The 20221-nt window shown below is 42.3% G+C and overlaps 1 protein-coding gene across 2 annotated transcripts in view; it reads left to right on the forward strand.

Moving 5' to 3' along the window:
- The window catches only part of LOC140201834 (rho GTPase-activating protein 25-like), a 100534-nt gene that overhangs the window by 40316 nt on the left and 39997 nt on the right, over nt 1-20221 (forward strand). The window contains exon 4 of one of the 2 annotated variants that reach the window (XM_072266543.1): nt 10314-10439. In XM_072266543.1, coding sequence (XP_072122644.1) covers nt 10314-10439 — 126 coding nt within the window. Of the gene's footprint in view, nt 1-10310; nt 10440-20221 lie in introns of both variants that reach the window. The other variant, XM_072266542.1, reaches the window with a different exon arrangement.

Consider the following 20221-nt stretch of genomic DNA (forward strand, 5'->3'; position numbering starts at 1 on the left):
GGACTTTCAGACTGGGAGGAGATGTAGTAAACATTACCATAGTCATATGGAATTGAAACTGGGTTTTAGCCCATCATAATAAACTTTTTAACCCATCTACAATAGTCCAGTTTGTCCACACTGGAAATGTGTCCATCTATGCCTTGGCTATTGAAGTGTCTTTTTAAATCCCTCTTAAATGAAGTGATCTTATCTGATTCCACTACCTCTTATGTATCATCTTCCAGATAGATGTCATTCTCTGTGTGAAGACCTACCCCTTGGATCCCCTTTAAAAACCCCTTCCTCTCACCTTAAACCTTGTTTTCACCATCCCTATCATGGGAAAAAGACCTTGACCATCTGCCCTGCCTATATATCATATAGCCTTATGTATTTTAATCTGGTCAACTTTCAACTTCCATTATTCCAGGGAAAATAAGCCCACCCTATTCAATTGCTCCCATAACTAAAGTCCTCCAATCCAGGAATCATCCTAATGAATTTCCTCTGCACCCTGGGGGCAATCACATTTTCCTACACAATACACCAATTCTGGACTTTCTTGGAATCTAATTGCTACCTATCCCTTTAAATGGAGACATGGAAGCTCATAAAGGGAGATAATTTACGGGTATATTGCTGATATAAGACTTTGGATTACACTACGATAGGACAGGAGCAGGTAAAAAGGCATAGATTGTATCTTTTCCAATTGCTTTCAGATGTGCTGGAGAAATAGGATCAGACTGTCAGAGGGGGAATGGTCTCACTGGATGATGAAAATGGGAGGGGAAGATATGGTAGGCTGTGTACCACATGGAGGCACTGAAAATATCAGAGGATTTTCTACTGAATTCAGTGGCTGGTGGTGGTGGTGATGGTGAGGGGGGTGTGATGGATTGCTGGGGGAGGGGGAATCTGAATCACTGGTATTGTTTTACTGATCAAATAATATTCATATACAAAAATACTGAATTTGAAATTCAATCTTCCCCCCACCCTTCCTTAATTCATGCTATCAGCAGAACCTCTACTCCCTCCTTTGTGGTGTGATTGTCCTCCTTTCTTTGAAATGTATCTTCACAATGTATGTAAAACATACACTGAGTGGGAATGTGGAATGAAAGCCACATTTTCACTTGCTGTCTTATACCTATTTCAACACAAACCTTTGTTTAACATTATCATTCAGTTGGGCTGCTAATTGAATTGTCTTTTATTTCACATGAACAATCTGATTGAACTTTTTAAAATAATAGATAAAACAAGTGAGACATCTATCTATTGAGTGTTGTTCTCCAAGTATAGGTTGAATATGTTTTGAGTTTAAAGGATTTGAATAAATTGATCTTTCAAGTACAGAGAAGCTTCAATAATAATCGGAACCTATGGTCATTGGTAAAATCAAACAGGGTCTAGAAAAGAAATGACCTTTAAAGAAAAGGTTACCTACAGGGTTAATAAGTTGGAATTAAGCAAAGTGCTTCCAAATACAAGCACGGGCTAATATGTAAAATGATCACTAAAAAGTCTAGTCAGAGATTCAATTTAAATTTTACACAGAAAATTATTGAAATATGGAACTTGCATCACAAGTTGAGGCAAAAAGAAAGCTTCCATGCATTTTAGGAAGCGGTACATAAGGGAGAAAGGGAGAAAGAAATGTTGCTGGGTTGAGGTGTTCACCTTTGTGCCTTATGTCTACTTTGACTATTACTAAGGATGACTATAGAGTACATATTTGTAAAACATGTTAAATTGGTTTATTTATCAAATTGTTCGAACAGTGTGGTTGCAGCTATAATGAAAACTGAGTGTATTTCAGAACAATTTCCAATATACCTGCAACCACACAGTTATTGGAATCCGATAGCGATCTCACAATCTTAGAGCCATACAGACAATTTATGTCCGTTTTTTGAACCCCATTGTACACTTTTAGACAAAACGATATGAGATGCTGAAAAAGTTGCAGCAAAGATACACAAAATACTACCATGAAGAAAAATATTAGAAATATAAGGAACAATAAAAAATATATAAACATGAGAAAACCTGCAGATGCTGGAAATCCAAGCAACACACTCAAAGTGCTGGAGGAACTCAGCAGGCCAGGCAGCATCTAGGGAAAGGAGTACAGTCAACGTTTTGGGCCGAGACCCTTCATCTGGACTGGAGAAAAAAAAGATAAGAAGGCAGAGTAAGAAGGTTGGGGGGGGGGGAAGGGAGGAAAAACACAAGGTGATAGGTGAAACTGGGAGGGAGAAGGGTGGAGTAAAGAGCTGGGAAGTTGATTGGTGAAAGAGCTACAGGACTGGAGAAGGGGAAATCTGATAGGGGAGGACAGAAGGCCATGGAAGAAAGAAAAGTGGGGAGGAGCACCAGAGGGAGGTGATGGGCAGGTAAGGAGATAAGGTGAGAGAGGGAAATGAGAATGAGGAATGGCGAAGGGAGGGGGTCATTACCAGAAGTTCAATATAATCGATGTTCATGCCATCAGGTTGGAGGCTAACCAGACGGAATATAAAGTGTTGCTCTTCCAACCTGAGTGTGGCCTCGTCACGATGTAGAGGAGGCCATAGACTAACCTATCGGAATGGGAATGGGAAGTGGAATTAAAGTGGGTGGCCACTGGGAGATCCTGATTTTTCTAGCGGATGCTCAGCGAAGCAGTCTCCAAATCTATGTCAGGTCTCACCAATATAAAGGAGGCCGCACCAGGAGTACCAGATAGGGTAAATGACACCAACAGACTCAAAGATGAAGCGTCACCTCACCTGGAAGGACTGTTTGGGGCCCTGAATAGTAGTGAGGGAGGAGGTGTAGCACTTGTTCAGCTTGCAAAGTTAAGTGACAGGAGGGTGATCAGTGGGGAGGGACGAATGGACAAGGGAGATGCGTAGGGAGGAATCCCTGCAGAAAGTATAAAGTCAGGAGGGCGAGGGAAAGATGTGCTTGGTGGTGGGATCCCACAGGAGATGCAGTAAATTATGTATATATATATATTTTTTTGTTCCTAATGCAAGTATTACATTTGAGGTTTCATATAACCAGTCAGTTTTGACAACTCATGCTGTCAAGCTCTGTATCACTGATGGAGTGCTTAACCAAAATTAAGCACAGCTGCCTCTCCAATCTGACCATTAAAATGGATACTCTCTCTTTTTAAGGATGATTATAACAAACGCTGTAAAATTGATGGTGGAAGTTTTCCGTCTTCAAAATGAGTCACATTTAAAAACAGAAACAGATACTGAGCTACAAGCAGTCATATGAATCCATTGCATGAGCTTCAGGCGACGCTAATGCAATTTTGTTCTCTCCCTGTTTCTCCCCACTTTTTCTCCCTCTTTGTCATTTAGTTTCTATGCTTTTATTTTTCTCATCGTTCACCAGTGTGTGTGAGATCTCTGTAAAGGTTTTCCCCAAACAAAGGGAAGGTAGGCTCATCCAATATGCACCAGGACTGACAGCTGACATGATTACATGATTATATACCATGAGGCATTTGGCTTTTATTTCTTGTTTTGTTGAAGCAATCACCAGCATTGAATCAATTGCAATGAGCTGCATCAACATTTGACTATGGTGAGAAAACGGTATCAGTTGACAAATGTGGCTCATTCAGTTCACACCTCAGTATTTGGATGGCCTAAAGCTATGGGTACATTCTGTGAAAGCATTTCTGACACTTACAGACACCAAAGAGAAAAACAACTCAAGACCAGGCTTAGGCACCTTCGGTCCAAGATTGGTTTCTGTACATGTAGAGGATGTGGTATTTGTGAGTGAAGCTAACATGAAATGATGGCAAGTTTCATTCAGCACACCATGTTAGATATCTCCTTAAACACTGCTCATTTTGATGGTGAAAAAAAAATTAATGGTGAAATAGTATTAGTTTAATCACTTACAGCCATCTTCCAAGTGATCAGGACTTTAAATCAAAATTTCTTAAGTCATCTCATTACCTTACATCCTGCATTTGTTTATGACCATGAATGTATCATCTGAGTGAAGGTGGGCTTTTAATCAAAGGAACAACTCAATTATAATATTCATTTTTTTTACCCAGTTCGTCCATTGTGTCACATTTCCTCTCACACAACACACCTCTGAGAGCTTTGTGCTCCTCTAACTAATCAACCCTATGCTGACTCTACCATTAGCCACTAAGGTTTAAGTTCTGGAAATCCTTCCCTAAACCTCTCTGGCCCTTCTTTCTACTTGATAAATTTGTTGGGAATCTCTTTGACTAACCATTATCTACAGGTGCTTCATCCATGCAGAGGTTAGTGCTACTACCTCTCAGCACCTGAGATTTGGGCTTAATCATAGCCTTGGATACTGTTTTTGTAGAGTTTGCATGTTCTTCCTGTGACTATGTAGTTTCTGCTGGGTACTCCAGTTTTCTTCCTTATCTGAAAATTATGTCGGTAGGTTAACTGTTTATTATAAATTATCTCATAGTAAAATGGGAAATCTGATGGACATATAGGAGCCCTGCAGCCATACAACAGTCTCTGATTCTGGGGATGATTGTTGCCAAAATACTTATCTTGAGGAAATGAAAATCACCTTCTCCCCCTTCCTTTCGGAGTTGGATGGCTGATATGATCTCAATCATATGATCTCTCAATGAGAGAAGATTATGAGAGAAGACTGGCAGGCAACATAAAAACGGACTGTAAAAGCTTTTAATATGTAAAAAGGAAAAGACTGGTAAAGACAAATGTAGGTCTCCTGCAGGCAGAAACAGGTGAGTTGATTATGGGGAGCAAGGACATGGCAGACCAATTGAATAATTACTTTGGTTCTGTCTTTACTAAGGAGGACATAAATAATCTTCCAGAAATAGTAGGGGACAGAGGGTCCAGTGAGATGGAGGAACTGAGCGAAATACATGTTAGTAGGGAAGTGGTGTTAGGTAAATTGAAGGGATTGAAGGCAGATAAATCCCCAGGGCCAGATGGTCTGCATCCTAGGGTGCTTAAGGAAGTAGCCCAAGAAATAGTGGATGCATTAGTGATAATTTTTCAAAACTCGTTAGATTCTGGACTAGTTCCTGAGGATTGGAGGGTGGCTAATGTAACTCCACTTTTTAAAAAAGGAGGGAGAGAGAAACCGGAGAATTATAGACTGGTTAGCCTAACGTCGGTGGTGGGGAAACTGCTGGAGTCAGTTATCAAGGATGTGATAACAGCACATTTGGAAAGTGGTGAAATGATCAGACAAAGTCAGCATGGATTTGTGAAAGGAAAATCATGTCTGACGAATCTCATAGAATTTTTTGAGGATGTAACTAGTAGAGTGGATAGGGGAGAACCAGTGGATGTGGTATATTTGGATTTTCAGAAGGCTTTTGACAAGGTCCCACACAGGAGATTAGTGTGTAAACTTAAAGCACACGGTATTGGGGGTAAGGTATTGGTGTGGGTGGAGAGTTGGTTAGCAGACAGGAAGCAAAGAGTGGGAATAAATGGGACCTTTTCAGAATGGCAGGTGGTGACTAGTGGGGTACCGCAAGGCTCAGTGCTGGGACCCCAGTTGTTTACAATATATATTAATGACTTGGATGAGGGAATTAAATGCAGCATCTCCAAGTTTGCGGATGACACGAAGCTGGGTGGCAGTGTTAGCTGTGAGGAGGATGCTAAGAGGATGCAGGGTGACTTGGATAGGTTGGGTGAGTGGGCAAATTCATGGCAGATGCAATTTAATGTGGATAAATGTGAAGTTATCCACTTTGGTGGCAAAAATAGGAAAACAGATTATTATCTGAATGGAGGCCGATTAGGAAAAGGGGAGGTGCAACGTGACCTGGGTGTCATTATACACCAGTCATTGAAAGTGGGCATGCAGGTACAGCAGGCGGTGAAAAAGGCGAATGGTATGCTGGCATTTATAGCGAGAGGATTTGAGTACAGGAGCAGGGAGGTACTACTGCAGTTGTACAAGGCCTTGGTGAGACCGCACCTGGGGTATTGTGTGCAGTTTGGGTCCCCTAATCTGAGGAAAGACATCCTTGCCATAGAGGGAGTACAGAGAAGGTTCACCAGATTGATTCCTGGGATGGCAGGACTTTCATATGAAGAAAGAATGGATGAACTGGGCTTGTACTCGTTGGAATTTAGAAGATTGAGGGGGGATCTGATTGAAACGTATAAGATCCTAAAGGGATTGGACAGGCTCGATGCAGGAAGATTGTTCCCGATGTTGGGGAAGTCCAGAACGAGGGGTCACAGTTTGAGGATAAAGGGGAAGCCTTTTAGGACTGAGATTAGAAAAAACTTCTTCACACAGAGAGTGGTGAATCTGTGGAATTCTCTGCCACAGGAAACAGTTGAGGCCAGTTCATTGGCTATATTTAAGAGGGAGTTAGATATGGCCCTTGTGGCTACGGGGGTCAGGGGGTATGGAGGGAAGGCTGGGGCGGTGTTCTGAGTTGGATGATCAGCCATGATCATAATAAATGGTGGTGCAGGCTCGAAGGGCCGAATGGCCTACTCCTGCACCTATTTTCTATGTTTCTATGTTTCTAATCATACAGATGGAGAATCTTAGGTTCTTGAGAACAATTCAATTAAAAAATTTTCAGCTATCAGGGATCCATTCCTTGCCTGACTGGACGAGGCCGGGGGGCAGATGAGCAATTTCCCCCCAGCTGATTTCTCATGGCCCTCATTTGAGATTTAATGTTTAGTATTTTTGAGCACTTTGTACAATAGGCATCCCTCCAATGTTATGTCTCTTTCTTTTTTTTTGCTTATTTCATTTTTATACATGTCTGAGGTGGTATGTTCTTGTTGATTTCATTGTTTTTTTTGAAAATTTCGAAAATAAAGTATTAAAAAAAAGGAAGTAAAGTACAGGGAAATAAGCAGATGGCCAATGTTAATGATAGGATTGCTCTGCTGGGTGCAGGCATGGACCTAATGGTCTGAATTTTTTTTTAGTTCATTCAAAGGACATAGGCATCACAGGCTGAACCAGCATTTAACTGCCCATCCCTCATTGCCCTTGAGAAGGTGATGGGGAACAACCTCATCTATCAAGTATGGAGGATCCCTAGCCAGGGTAAACTCAAGCAAAGCTGCAGGGCTGGACAACATACCAGGTCAGATGTTGAGGGACTGTGCAGCCCAGCTAACAGAGGTCTTAGTGTACATCTCCTTGAAACAGTCGACTGTCTCTGCAGGCTTCAAGGCAGCCACCAATATTCCAGTGCCCAAGGTAGCAACTGTAACTGGCCTAAATGACTACTGCCCAGTGGCGCTGAATTCAACAGTCATGAAGTGCATTGAGCGCTGGCAATGGACTGTATAAAATTCCGCCTTCCAGCTACATTGGACTCTTTCCAGTTCACCTACCATTCAAACCGATCCACTGTTGATGTCATAACCTTGAACCTCCACTCCATCCTGTTCCACATAGAAAAAAATGTCTAATACACCTAGATGTTGTTCATCGACTTCACCTCAGTGTTTAATATGATCAGCCCTCAGGGGCTGGTAGGTAAACTGTCCTTGTTGGGATGCCACATCCCTCTCTAGAAATAGATGTTGGACTTCTTGATGGAAAGACCCCGGTCAGTCTGAGTTGGCTCCATCATCTCAAGTTCCATCACACTGGGCACTCATGCCCCCCAGGGCTGTGTGGTTAGCCCATTGCTAACTCATGACTGCACTGCCAGATCCAGCTCAAACTGCATCACCAAGTTCACTGATGATAATACAGTGGTTGTCCTCATCAGCAATCGCGATGAGTCGGCAAACAGAGAGGAGATTGAGAGGTTTGACAAATGGTGCAAAAATAACACTCTGAATCTCAATGTGGACAAGACAAACGGGATGATTGTGGACTCCAGGAAGGCACTGGTCGACCACTCTCCACTGCACATCAATGGCTTTGCCATGAAGTGAGTGAAGAACATGAAGTTCCTTGGTGTGTACATAACGGATGATCTAATTTGGACCCACAACACCTCCTCACTAGTCAAGAAGGCACAGCAGTGTCTACACATTCTGAGGAGAAGCAAGGCTCTTGACCCCATTCCAAGAACTTTCTACAGAGGCACAATCAAGAGTGTCCTGTCTACCTGCATCATTTTGTGGTATGGACGTTGCAAGGCATCCAAATACAACTCCCTACAGAGGATAGTAAAAACCACCAAGAGAGTCACCAGGGTCTCCCTCCTCTCTGTTTGTAAAATTTACCACATTACATGAGAAGCATTTGATGGCTCTGAACCTGTACTCACTTGAATTCAGAAGAAAGATGGGAGATCTCACTGAAGCCTATTGAATGTTGAAAAGCCTCAACAGAGTGGATGTGGAGAGGATGTTTCCTGTGGTGGGGAGTCTAACACCAGAGGATAAAGCCTCAGAATAGAGGGACATGCATTTGGAGCGAGAGGAGGAGGAATTTCTTCAGCCAGAGAGTGGTGAATCTGTGGAATTTGTTGCTGGGATGGCTGTGGAGGCCAAGTCATTGGTTATACTTAAGGCAGAAGTTGATAGGTTCTTAGTTTATCAGGGCATGAAGGGATACGGGGAGAAGGCAGGAGAGAGGGAATTGGATCAGCCATGATGAATTGGCAGAGCAGACTCAATGGGCCAAATGGCCTAATTCTCTCCTATATCTTATGGTCTTGTTACCAGGAGTGTTGTATACAAAAGGCCCAAAGCATTGTTGAGGATCCCTACCACCCATCCCACAGTCTCTTTGACTCATTACCATGAGGAAGGAGGTACAAGAATCAGGACGAGGACTGCCAGACTGGATAGTAGTTTCTTCCCTTGGGCTGTAAGGCTAAAAAATACCCTGCCACCACCAAGGTCTCATCACTAGGACGGAGGACTGTTTATTGTTTACGTACTGTTTACTGTTTAGCAGTGCTGCACATTACATGCATTTTTATTATATTTCATTAACTTATTTATGAAAATATTTTGGTTTAGTCATGGTCATAGTCATAGTCATACTTTATTGATCCCGGGGGAAATTGGTTTTCGTTACAGTTGCACCATAAATAAGAAATAGTAATAGAACCATAAATAGTTAAATAGTAATATGTAAATTATGCCAGTAAATTATGAGATAAATCCAGGACCAGCCTATTGGCTCAGGGTGTCTGACCCTCCAAGGGAGGAGTTATAAAGTTTGATGGCCACAGGCAGGAATGACTTCTTATGACGCTCTGTGCTGTATCTCGGTGGAATGAGTCTCTGGCTAAATGTACTCCTGTGCCCACCCAGTACATTATGTAGTGGATGGGAGACATCGACCAAGATGGCATGCAACTTAGACAGCATCCTCTTTTCAGATACCACCGTGAGAGAGTCCAGTTCCATCCCCACAACATCACTGGCCTTACGAATGAGTTTGTTGATTCTGTTGTTGTCCGCTACCCTCAGCCTGCAACAGCAAACATGATAGCACTGGCCACCGCAGACTCGTAGAACATCCTCAGCATTGTCCGGCAGATGTTAAAGGACCTCAGTCTCCTCAGGAAATAGAGACGGTTATGTGCTGTGTGTGATACATGTTTTATGGGTGAACTGTGGTCAAAAGGAACATTGCTTCATTTGGCTGTATATATCTACAGTCAGATGACAATAAACTTGAATTGGAACTTGAACCTTTTTGAACTGGGCAATATTGAGGTGTGGGTTATACCCACAAGGCTGTGAGGGAGAAAGTTCCAGGATTTTGACCCAGCTACGTCTAAGGATTAGCAATGTCCAATTCATAACGGTGGTTTGAGGGGTATCTTCCAGGTGATGATGTTCCTGTGCTTTTGCTGCCCTTGTTCTTCTAGAGGTTAAGGGCCTGGAAAGGGCTGTCCAAAGACTCCTGAATAGTTTTCTTGTGTCTGTAGTAAGTGGCTTTGGTATTAAATTTTGTTTGGTTATAGCATATTGAAGAGTCTTGCGACATTTTACCACATTAAAGATACAATTACAGTTACAATGAAAGGTTTTGACCTGAAAAATCGTCTTTCACTCTTGACCAGGCTGAGAAATCCCAAACTGGTGGTGATACTGCCTTGACCTGCTGAGTATTTCCAATGCTTGCTGATTTTATTTCAGATTCTGTGCATTGGAAGTCTTTTATTTTTGTAATATTTATCGGTAATTGGTGTAGGGCAATAAAATGTTTTATGCTTTCTTTTTACACTTTATGTATTGCACTGTGCATATAACAACAAATTTCTTGACATGTCAGTAGCAATAAACCTGATTCTGATTATGAAATGTATATCGAAGTTTAAACAGGTGGACTTAAAAAAAATGTGAGCTAATGCTTTGACATCTGGTGCTTTTCAGCAGTCCCTGGTGACCGAGATCGGCTAGGGTATGTTCAGGACTCGCACATGTTGATGGCCAATTCTCAGAATGAAATGGAAGAGTGGGTGAAAGCAATCCGAAGATCGATGGGAAGCCTTTCTGCAGGAGGTACAATATTAGCTTCAGATTTGTCTTTAATTTCTGTTTATAAAAACTGATTATGACAAAAATATTCTTAAAATGTATGTGCTACAATCTTACAGACTGATATTTTGTGATTAGTACGAGGATGCTACACTGCTGATGGTTCTGACCTTTAGATGAAACCTCAAACCTCAAACTCAAGCTAAAGTGGAAAGATTGCAAAGCACCATTTGTAGAAGCGAATCTCCCTGGAGTTATGGCTAATTCTCAGCAAAAGACGTTACTAAAGCAGATCCTCTGTTTTTTATTGACACTTTTATTCATGCTTCAGTACTGTTAGTGAAAGTGTGGTGGGGTGGAGATATGACTCTACCAAAAACAGTGTAAGGTGCTCCTTCCCTCCGCTAGCTTGCAGGTCACCCTTGGGCAAGGTGTAGCACCTGTTTAGCCTCCTGATCAGGGTCACATGAAGCCATGGGAGCAGGTGGTGGATGGTTGTTTGAGCAGCTGGTGCACATCACAAGTCCTGGTTATGCGACCACAGACGCCAGGCAGACGATCTCTGAAGAAGATTGATAATGGCTGTGGCTACCCGTCTTGTAAAGATACTGCCCAGAAGAAAGTAATGGCAAACCACTTCTGTAGAAAAATTTGCCAAGAACAATCATGGCACATATTGATGATGGTGACAACTGTTAGTGAACTGACTGCTGGATTTTTACACAGTGGTGACATCTGTTAGACTCGCGAGACCATGGATCTGCACCTGGAAATTCCTCTCCAGGGCGCAGGCCTGGGCAAGGTTGTATGGAAGACCGGCAGTTGCCCAGACAGCAAGTCTCCTCTCTCCACGCCACTGGTGTTGTCCAAGGGAAGGGCAAGGGCTGATACAGATTGGCACCATTGTCATCACAGGAGTTGCCAGAACGAGGTGGAAGGCAACGTCGGGCTGCCTTAGGGATTGCTCCAGACTTGTCCTCAGGGTTTACTCCCTAAGCCTTTTCCATGACTGGGTATGGCCGCAAGGCAGCGGACATTTGAAATCAGAGTTTTCCCTTCTCTTAGATGGACTGCCTTCCCAAACTGATGAGCTCCATCTGCCCAAAACACTGGTTTTAAGGCGCCAGGACCTGCCTTCGCCCCTTCTCCTGTCATTAGAAACAGTTCCGCCAGGCTTAGAGGCTAAGCCACATGAGACAGCCAGGAGTTGGACTTGGTTGTCAGAGGCTATTTGAGGCACATGCCGTGAGGAGCACCTTTAGGTAGTGGGAGCTCGTCTTGATAACCTTGGAACCATTTTTACACGATATTTGTATGTACACTTCAAAAATTGTAAAGCATTCAGTGACATCCTAAGTTGGTGGAAGGAAATTGAGAAATACCGTGTGCACAATTGATATTATCAAAACCAATAATATCTGATAGCTAAGTGTGTTCCGAAGTAAAGTTGATTCACTCCATTGATGCCGCTAAGTAGGCACATGACACCAAAGCATAAAGGTGGTTAAGATTTGATCCTGGCTTAACAGTGGCTGATCTTAGACAGGGAGTAGGACTCATAATACATGCCCATTCCTGATCAACAGAGATTGATCTCTTTGGACAGCACAATCGAGCATGTCTTATGAGGAAAGGTTGAGCAAGCTGGGGCTTTCTGTTTGGAGTGAGGAAGATAAGAGGTGACCTGATGGAGGTGTATAAGAGGAATAGATAAAGCAAACAGCCAACACCTTTTATACACACATTCTTTCTCTCTCTCTCCTTTTTCTCCCTCTGTCCCTCTCACCATACCCCTTGCCCATCCTCTCCCTTTCCCCCCCTCCCCCTTTTCCTTCTCCCTGGGCCTCCTGTCCCATGATCCTCTCGTATCCCTTTTGCCAATCACCTGTCCAGCTCTTGGCTCTATCCCTCCCCTTCCTGTCTTCTCCTATCATTTTGGATCTCCCCTCCCCCTCCCACTTTCAAATCTCTTACTAGCTCTTCTTTCAGTTAGCCCTGACAAAGGGTCTCGGCCCGAAACGTTGACTGTACCTCTTCCTAGAGATGCTGCCTGGCTGCAATTTTTATGTGTGTAGCCAACACCTTTCTCCCAGATTGGAAATGGCAAATAGAGAGGGAATAATTTTACGATAACTGAAGTATGGGTGGGGGGGGGGGATGTCAGAGGTAGTTTTTTTTTACACAGAGGGTGGTAAGTGTATGGAACACACTACTAGAGGTGGTGATAGAAGAGGATACATTAAGGAGATTCAAGAGACTCTTAGGCACATGGATTAAAGAAAAATAGAGGGCTCTGAGGGAGAGAAGTGTTAAGATAGATCTTGGAGTAGGCTTCAAGGTTGACTTAGCATCATGGGCTGAAGGGCCAGCACTGTGCTGTACTGTTCTATGTTCTAATGGTGTAGCTAGTGTAGCTGTTGCCCCTCAACTCCACTGAACTGGGATCAATCCTGACCTCCAGTGCTTTCTGAGTGGACTTTGCATACTTTTCCTGTGACCACGTGGGTTTCGTCCGTGCACTCTTGTTTCCTCCCACATCTCAACGACATGTGGGACGTAGCTTAGCTGGCTTCTGTAAATTACCCCTAAAGTGGGGGATGAGTGGTGGGATGAGGAAGAGCTGATGAGAATGTGGGGAGAATAGAATGAGATTTATGTAGGTTCAGTGTAAAAATTGCCAGTGATCGGTATAGGTTCAATGGGCTGAAAGGCCTATTTCGATGACTTTTTGAAGCCACTGTCATTGTTGACAAGTGGGTGCAAAGTTGGATTAAGCTTACTAAACAATTTATTTGAAAATATGTAATGCACTGTGAAATCTCTCATATGAACAGCACTGCATCTCACACGAAATTTAGAACATTCATGCCAGGATTGGAAATTTTTTTTTTTGCAGCAATAAAGCGTTCATAATTAATAAAATATCCCAAATATATCTATAGAAGCATATTTGCTGGACCAATGTTAAAGTATTTACTGGTGTTATATTAACACCATTCTTCCCCTGAATATCCCTTCCTGAAACAATTAGCTATCCCTGAACCTCATCCTTTACTGCATTTTGCACAGTTAAATCTGATGCAGGGAAAAGAAAATGATACATTTTTACATTTTACCTTTGACTCATTAGCCTCAAAGAACAGCAGAGAGCACAATGCAGCTTTCTTCAAATAGAGTAAGGTATGTCTCAGTGTTATAGCTGAACACAGTTAGTCCAGTCTTTGAACTACAGAAACCAAAGCATCCTTATACAGAGTTTGCTCAGCCTCACTTCTCAAATGCAGTGGTCCTTCCAGCTGGTTATCTTTCAGGAAAGGTTAACTCTTAATTTCTTTGTCAACTTTTAGCTGGAGGAGGACTGAATTTGGGAACTTGCACAGTAAAGTTTATACTTTATACTTCATTGTCGCCAAACAATTGATACTAGAACGTACAATTATCACAACGATAGTTGATTCTGTGCTTTGCACTCCCTGGAGTACAAATCAATAGTAAATATTAAAAATTTAAATTATAAATCATAAATAGAAAATAGAAAATGGAAAGTAAGGTAGTGCAAAAAAACTGAGAGGCAGGTCTGGATATTTGGAGGGTACGGCCCAGATCCGGGTCAGGATCCGTTCAGCAATCTTATCACAGTTGGAAAGAAACTGTTCCCAAATCTGGCCGTACGAGTCTTCAAGCTCCTGAGCCTTCTCCTGGAGGGAAGAGGGACGAAAAGTGTGTTGGCTGGGTGGGTCGTGTCCTTGATTATCCTGGCAGCACTGCTCCAACAGCGTGCGGTGTAAAGTTTGCTGCAAACTTTAAGTTCATTTCTTGGTTCTTGATTAGTAAGGGCATCAAAGGCTACGGGGACAAGGCAGGAGAATGGTGTTGAGAGAGTAAGTATATCAGTTAGAATTGAATGGTAGAACAGATGTCCCTATGTCTTATGGTCCTATTAATATAGCACAGTACAGTTACTGTCCTTTCACCAATGATGTTGAGCTGAACTAGTTAAACTGGTAATTAAACACATAACTAAACTAATCCCTTCTGCTTACACGCGGTCCATATCACTTCATTTTCTACACATTCACGTGCCTAATCTAAGAGCTTTTGAAATGCCTCTATCATATTTGCCTCCACTACAACACCTGGCAGCACTTTCCAAGCATCCACCGCTCTTTGTAAAACAAAACCTGCCCTACACATCTCCTTTGAACTTACCCCCTCCCCACAGGAGCACAGTGATTAGCACAATGTTTCACAGTACAGGCAACCGGGGTTCAATTTCCCCCACCGCCAGGGAGAAGTTCTCTCCATGACCACATTGATTTCCTCTGAGTGCCCAGGTTTCCTTCCACTATGCAAAGACGCTACGGTTGGTAGATCAAAGGGTTGCAGGGCAGCGCGGCTTGGAGTGCTGCAAGGGCCTGTTCCATGCTGTATTTCAATAAGGTAAAAAATAAATAAACACTCGCCCTCCAGTGCTCTGGGTGCTTCAACCTGAGGAAAAAACTATCGACTGACTATCTATGTCTCTCATAATCTTATAAAATTCTGCCTCTCCTGAGAAAGAAGCCCAGTTACCAGGATCTTGATAAGGGAACCAACTTGGTTGCCAGTACCTACATTCCAATAAATATTATGCCATCTAAGGCTGAGACAGATCGATTTTTTTTTGTGCTACAATGGTGTCCATGGTTATGGGGATCCAGGGAGAAAAATGGAATTGAGGATTTGAATGGCTAGGAGTTTATTGTCTATTCCTCTTCCATTTGAATCCATGTTTCAGCATTCCTGCTTTGGCCCAGATAGTCTTGTTCTGAGATCAAGCCCTTTTAAACATTTTGGGCTAGAGATTCAGTGTTTTATGACCGAACATGGACTTAATCAGAAACACAAGTCACTTTTGCAACGCTCTGGAAACTTCACAGAGTGAGCCACCCTTTTGTGTGCAGAATTCCTCCTGAGCTTTGTGAGGTCTTACTTGGAGAGAACAGCACCAGTTACCTGGGATAGTCATATTGGAGTACCCTTGTGCATGCAGAGTTCCTTACGGAGCATTGTGGGGTCTTAGAGTGTTACACCTGTAGAGAACAACACTAGTCACCTGGGATAGTCATATTAGAGTAGTATTACTCAAAATTCTGAGATCCTTGTAAGTTGTTCTCTTACTCACCTTTCATTCTCCATCCTCTGCCCTATTCTCTGAATGAGAAACCAACTTCCACCCCCAAAACTCTGATGTCACTCTTAAGTCCACAGGTTTCAGGCTGTGACACACTGTGGCTCAGATGGTCTTAGCTGTACCCAACAATGTCATTATCAAATGTTGATATATCATTAGGAGTTTGAGGAGATTTGGTATGTCACCAGAGATACTGGGAGCATTCTAACTGGCTGCATCACTATCTGGTATGGGAGAGCTACTGCGCAGGATTGTAATAAGCTGCAGTGAGTTATAAACTTAGCTCCATCATGGGCACTAGCCTCCATAGTATCCAAGACATTTTCAAGGAGTGACGTTTCAAGAAGGTGGCGTTCATCATTAAGGACCCCCTTCACCCAGGCCTTGTTCTCATTGCTACCATCAGGAAGGAGATATAGAAGCCTGAAGGCACACACCTGATGATTCAGGAATAGCTTTTTCTCCTCTGCCATCACAGTTTTTTTCTATTATTTTGTATTGCTTTGTACTGGGGCTGCAAAGACAATAAATTTCATGACATATGCCAGTGATATTAAACCTGATTCTGATTCTGACTCTGAACTGAAGGCTTAGTTTGGAGGCCCCACTATCTATCATCCCCAGACACAATGTTCTAGTTCCTGTTGTCAAGTCTCCAATGGTCCCGTGAGGTGACCCATGTATGCAGTGACTCTCCAAAGCCTAGACCTTCACCCAGAAATCCAGCAAGGCCACATTCTTTGACTAATTGTCATTGGTCCAGGGCTAAAAGTTGCAATTGCTATTCTGCAGGGCTAGGGTGGCTTCAGATACCACTGAAATTTGTAGGTTGACTAGCCATCATGCTGCATCAACTATGCAACACACTTAATTGAATTTTTAGGCCTCGGTCACACAAGTTTTGAGAACTTTCTAACTTAAACCTCAGTTCAAAGTAATCTAGCTTCTCAGAAAATATTTCCATTAGTGTATTATTTACAAGGAATCACAGACAACAGTTTACAGAAGCTGCTATCTCTTCAATTCCAGGAACTGGAAATCTGGCATGGTGTAGAGTTGTGACTGCAGAAGGAATCAGTAAAACTTCTGCAAAATACTTAACTTACACATAAAACCCTTGTCTCCACTTTCTCTCTGTACCTCTCATTCCCTTTGATGGAAGTCATGCAGATGCCTCATATCAATCAGCGAGTCAGGAAAAGCTTCTTCCCCTCTGCCATCCGATTCCTAAATGGACACTGAAGCTCTGGACACTACCTCACTTATTTTTAATATACATTATTTCTGTTTTTGCATTTTTTAAAATCTATTCAATATACATAATTGATTTACTTGTTTGTTTATTATTATTTTTGTTTGATTAATTTTTTTTTCTTGCATTGAACTGCTGCAGCTAAGTTAACAAATTTCACGTCACATGCCGGTGATAATAATTCTGATTCTGATTCAACTGGCACAATTCTGCACTACTTTGTATATGACTCTAAAATATTGAAGTCATACAACAGCTCATGGCAAGAGAGACCTATTTCTTGCAGATCCTGAGTGTTGTCTAGCACACTCAGTGGCCACTTTAGAAGGTATACCTGCTGGTTCATGCAAATATCTAATCAGCCAATCATGTGGCAGCAGCTCAATGCATAAAAGCATGCAGTCATGGTCAAAGTGTTCAGTTGATACTCAGGCCAAACACCAGAATGAGGAGGAATTGTAATCTAAGTGACTTTGACCATAGAATGATCATTGGTGGGAGACGGGATGGTTTGAGTATATCAGAAACTGGGATTATAACACACAGTGGTCTCTTGAGTTTACAGAGAATGGTGCAAAAATAATCCGGTGAATGGCAGTTCTCTGGGCAAAAACACCTTGTCAATGGTCCTGACGAAGGGTCTCGGCCCAAAACGTCCACTGTACCTTTTCCTAGAGATGCTGCCTGGCCTGCTGTGTTCACCAGCCACTTTGATGTGTGTTGCTTGAAATGCCAGCATCTGCAGATTTCCTCGTGTTGCGTTGTTAATGGTAGACTGCTTCAAGCTCACAGGAAGGGGACAGTAACTCAGTTAACCATGGATTGCAACAATGGTGTGCAGAGGAGCATCTCTGAATGTACAACATGTCGAACCTTGAGTTGAATGGGCTACAGCAGCAGAAGACCATGAACATACAGAAATACACTCAGTGGCCACTTTATTAGGTACGGGGGGTACGTAATTAAGTGTATACATTGAGTGTATATTTGTTTTGATACCTGAACCTTGGTGTTTATTTCAGTCAGAGTCATAGTGCATATATAAACAGACCACTTAGCCAACTGGGTCTATGCCAACTATTAATTTGTATCTGCATTGATCCTATTCTACGGCACTTTGTTCATAGCCTACCAACGATACCTTCACAACTCTTTCATTCCTTAAGTCTTTGATTCTTTGCTTTATGTGTTTTGCTAACAAGTGTTGTTAATAATCCATCCTTCTTATGTTAAGGAGAGAGCTTCACTCTGTTGAAAAAACCATAGCTATGAATTACAAAAACAAAGCATTCAACCTGAGGATCCTAATAATTAAAACTGAGCAGGGCAGGGAAGACTAAACATGAACTTTACTTGCAGCTCAGTTTCCGTCCTTTATAATTGCACAATCAACCATTAATTATGGTCTGCTGCTTCCAACAACTCAAAACTTGCTAGCAAAGATTATTTTCTTGAGACCATGCCTTATCTAAGTTTCCTTTTACAACCATAGACCACTGAACTGGATCTCATCAGCAGCCATGAAATTGAATATCAGAATTTTGCCAAATAGACCATAAAGTAAATTTATGACCAGCCTGTGTTTCACTTCCTCAGATGTTGTGGACAATGCTGGCAAAACTAGCTTCATCACTAAACACTTTTCAACAGAATTTCTTACTAGGCTATTTTAGAAAGCAGTAAACTGTTAGTCATATGCTGCTTCTGGAGACACATATTGGCCAAACTGAGGAAGTCAAGAAATTTCCTTCCCTAAAGTGTTTCTACAATAGTTTCATTGCTCGATACTATCATTTTATTGCTTTCTTACTCAAGTACCTGAATTTAAGTTGAACATCTATAAAAACTGCTAATGCTAGAAATCTGAAATAGAAACAGAACATGCTGAATATATTTCGCAGATCCAGTAACAGCTGTGGAAGGTGAAACAGAGTTAATGTATCAGGTCTAGAGCTCTTTGACAAAAGCAAAGAGAGAGAAAAAAAACATTAGGCTTTAGAAGCAAAGAAGGTCAGGGAGGAATAGGTAGATCAAAGGGAAAATCTCTGATAAGATGGAACCAAATAAGCTAATGACGAAGTAGGTGGCACCACTGTCCTTAGATCGCGTCCTTTCCCATCAATGTCTTTCGAGGTGGAGCAGTAATTCATCGTGTTTCTTCCAATTTACTATACACGTTGGTTTCCATTTTCACAATACAGTCTTCTGGATATTGGAGAAACCAAATGCAGATTGGGTGTTTGCTTTTCAGAATATCTGCATTCAGTCTACTGGAATCCTTTGGCTTAGCTTTTCTCTTTTCATTATTATAGTTGTTTATTAGGCGTATTGCCACTGCCCTACTATTAACAACACACAGTTGACAAAGAGGCATAATCTGATTGCAATAGCTCTACCTATTCTTTTGGTCTTACCTATCAAAAATATTACCTTTGTTCTGTCTGACCCTCCACCACTTCCTGGTGCTGAAAATAATCTTACTTGCTCTTTTTCCCAGTTATGATGAAAGGTCTTGGAGCTGAAATGTTAATTCTGTTTCTCTTTAATGATGTTCTCAGGATGACACTTTCCATTCTAGAACATTTCGGATGTCCTCCTTTTTTTTTCAAAAAAGCAGGGGTTCCATTTCACCACAACTGATGCTGCCCTTTCCCTCATCTTCTCCATTTCTCACACATCTGCTCTCACCCCATCCCCCTGATTCACAACAGGGATAGTGATCCCACTATCATTACCTACCACAGCACAAGCCTCCGTATCTGGTGCATCGTTCTCTATAATGTCTGTCATCCCAAACAGGATCCTTCCACTAAGCACATCTCTCCCTGCCATCCTTGTTCCACTCACAGGAGGGATCACACTCTATGTGACTCCCTTGTCCTCTCATCCCTCCCCACTGACCTCTCTCCTGGTATTTATCCTTTCAAGAGTGATGGCTACTACACCTGCTCCTACACCTCCTCCCCAGCACCATTCAGGGACCAAAACTGTCCTTACAGATGAGAAGACACTTCATTTGCAGGTCTGTTGGGGTCATCTACTGTATCTATTGCTCTAGTGTGGCTTCTCCTACATCAGTGAGACCTGACACAGACTGGGGAACCACATTGCCAAGCACACTTGCTCTGTCCGCAGCAAGAGGCAGGATGCCATTTCAATTCAACTTCTCATTCCTTCTTTGACATGTCTGCCTGTGGCTTCCTCTTCTGCCATGATGAGGCCAAGCTCATATTGGAGGAACAACGCCTCATATTCTGTCTGGGTAGCCTCCAACCTAATGGCGTGAACAGTGATTTTTCTAACTTATGGTAATTTCTCCCCCTCCCACACTTATTTTCTCTTGTTCCAGTCCCCATTGTGTTTACTTCTTACTCCTTCTGT

The sequence above is a fragment of the Mobula birostris genome, chromosome 8 (assembly GCF_030028105.1).
Source record: "Mobula birostris isolate sMobBir1 chromosome 8, sMobBir1.hap1, whole genome shotgun sequence".
Classification (NCBI taxonomy): domain Eukaryota; kingdom Metazoa; phylum Chordata; class Chondrichthyes; order Myliobatiformes; family Myliobatidae; genus Mobula; species Mobula birostris.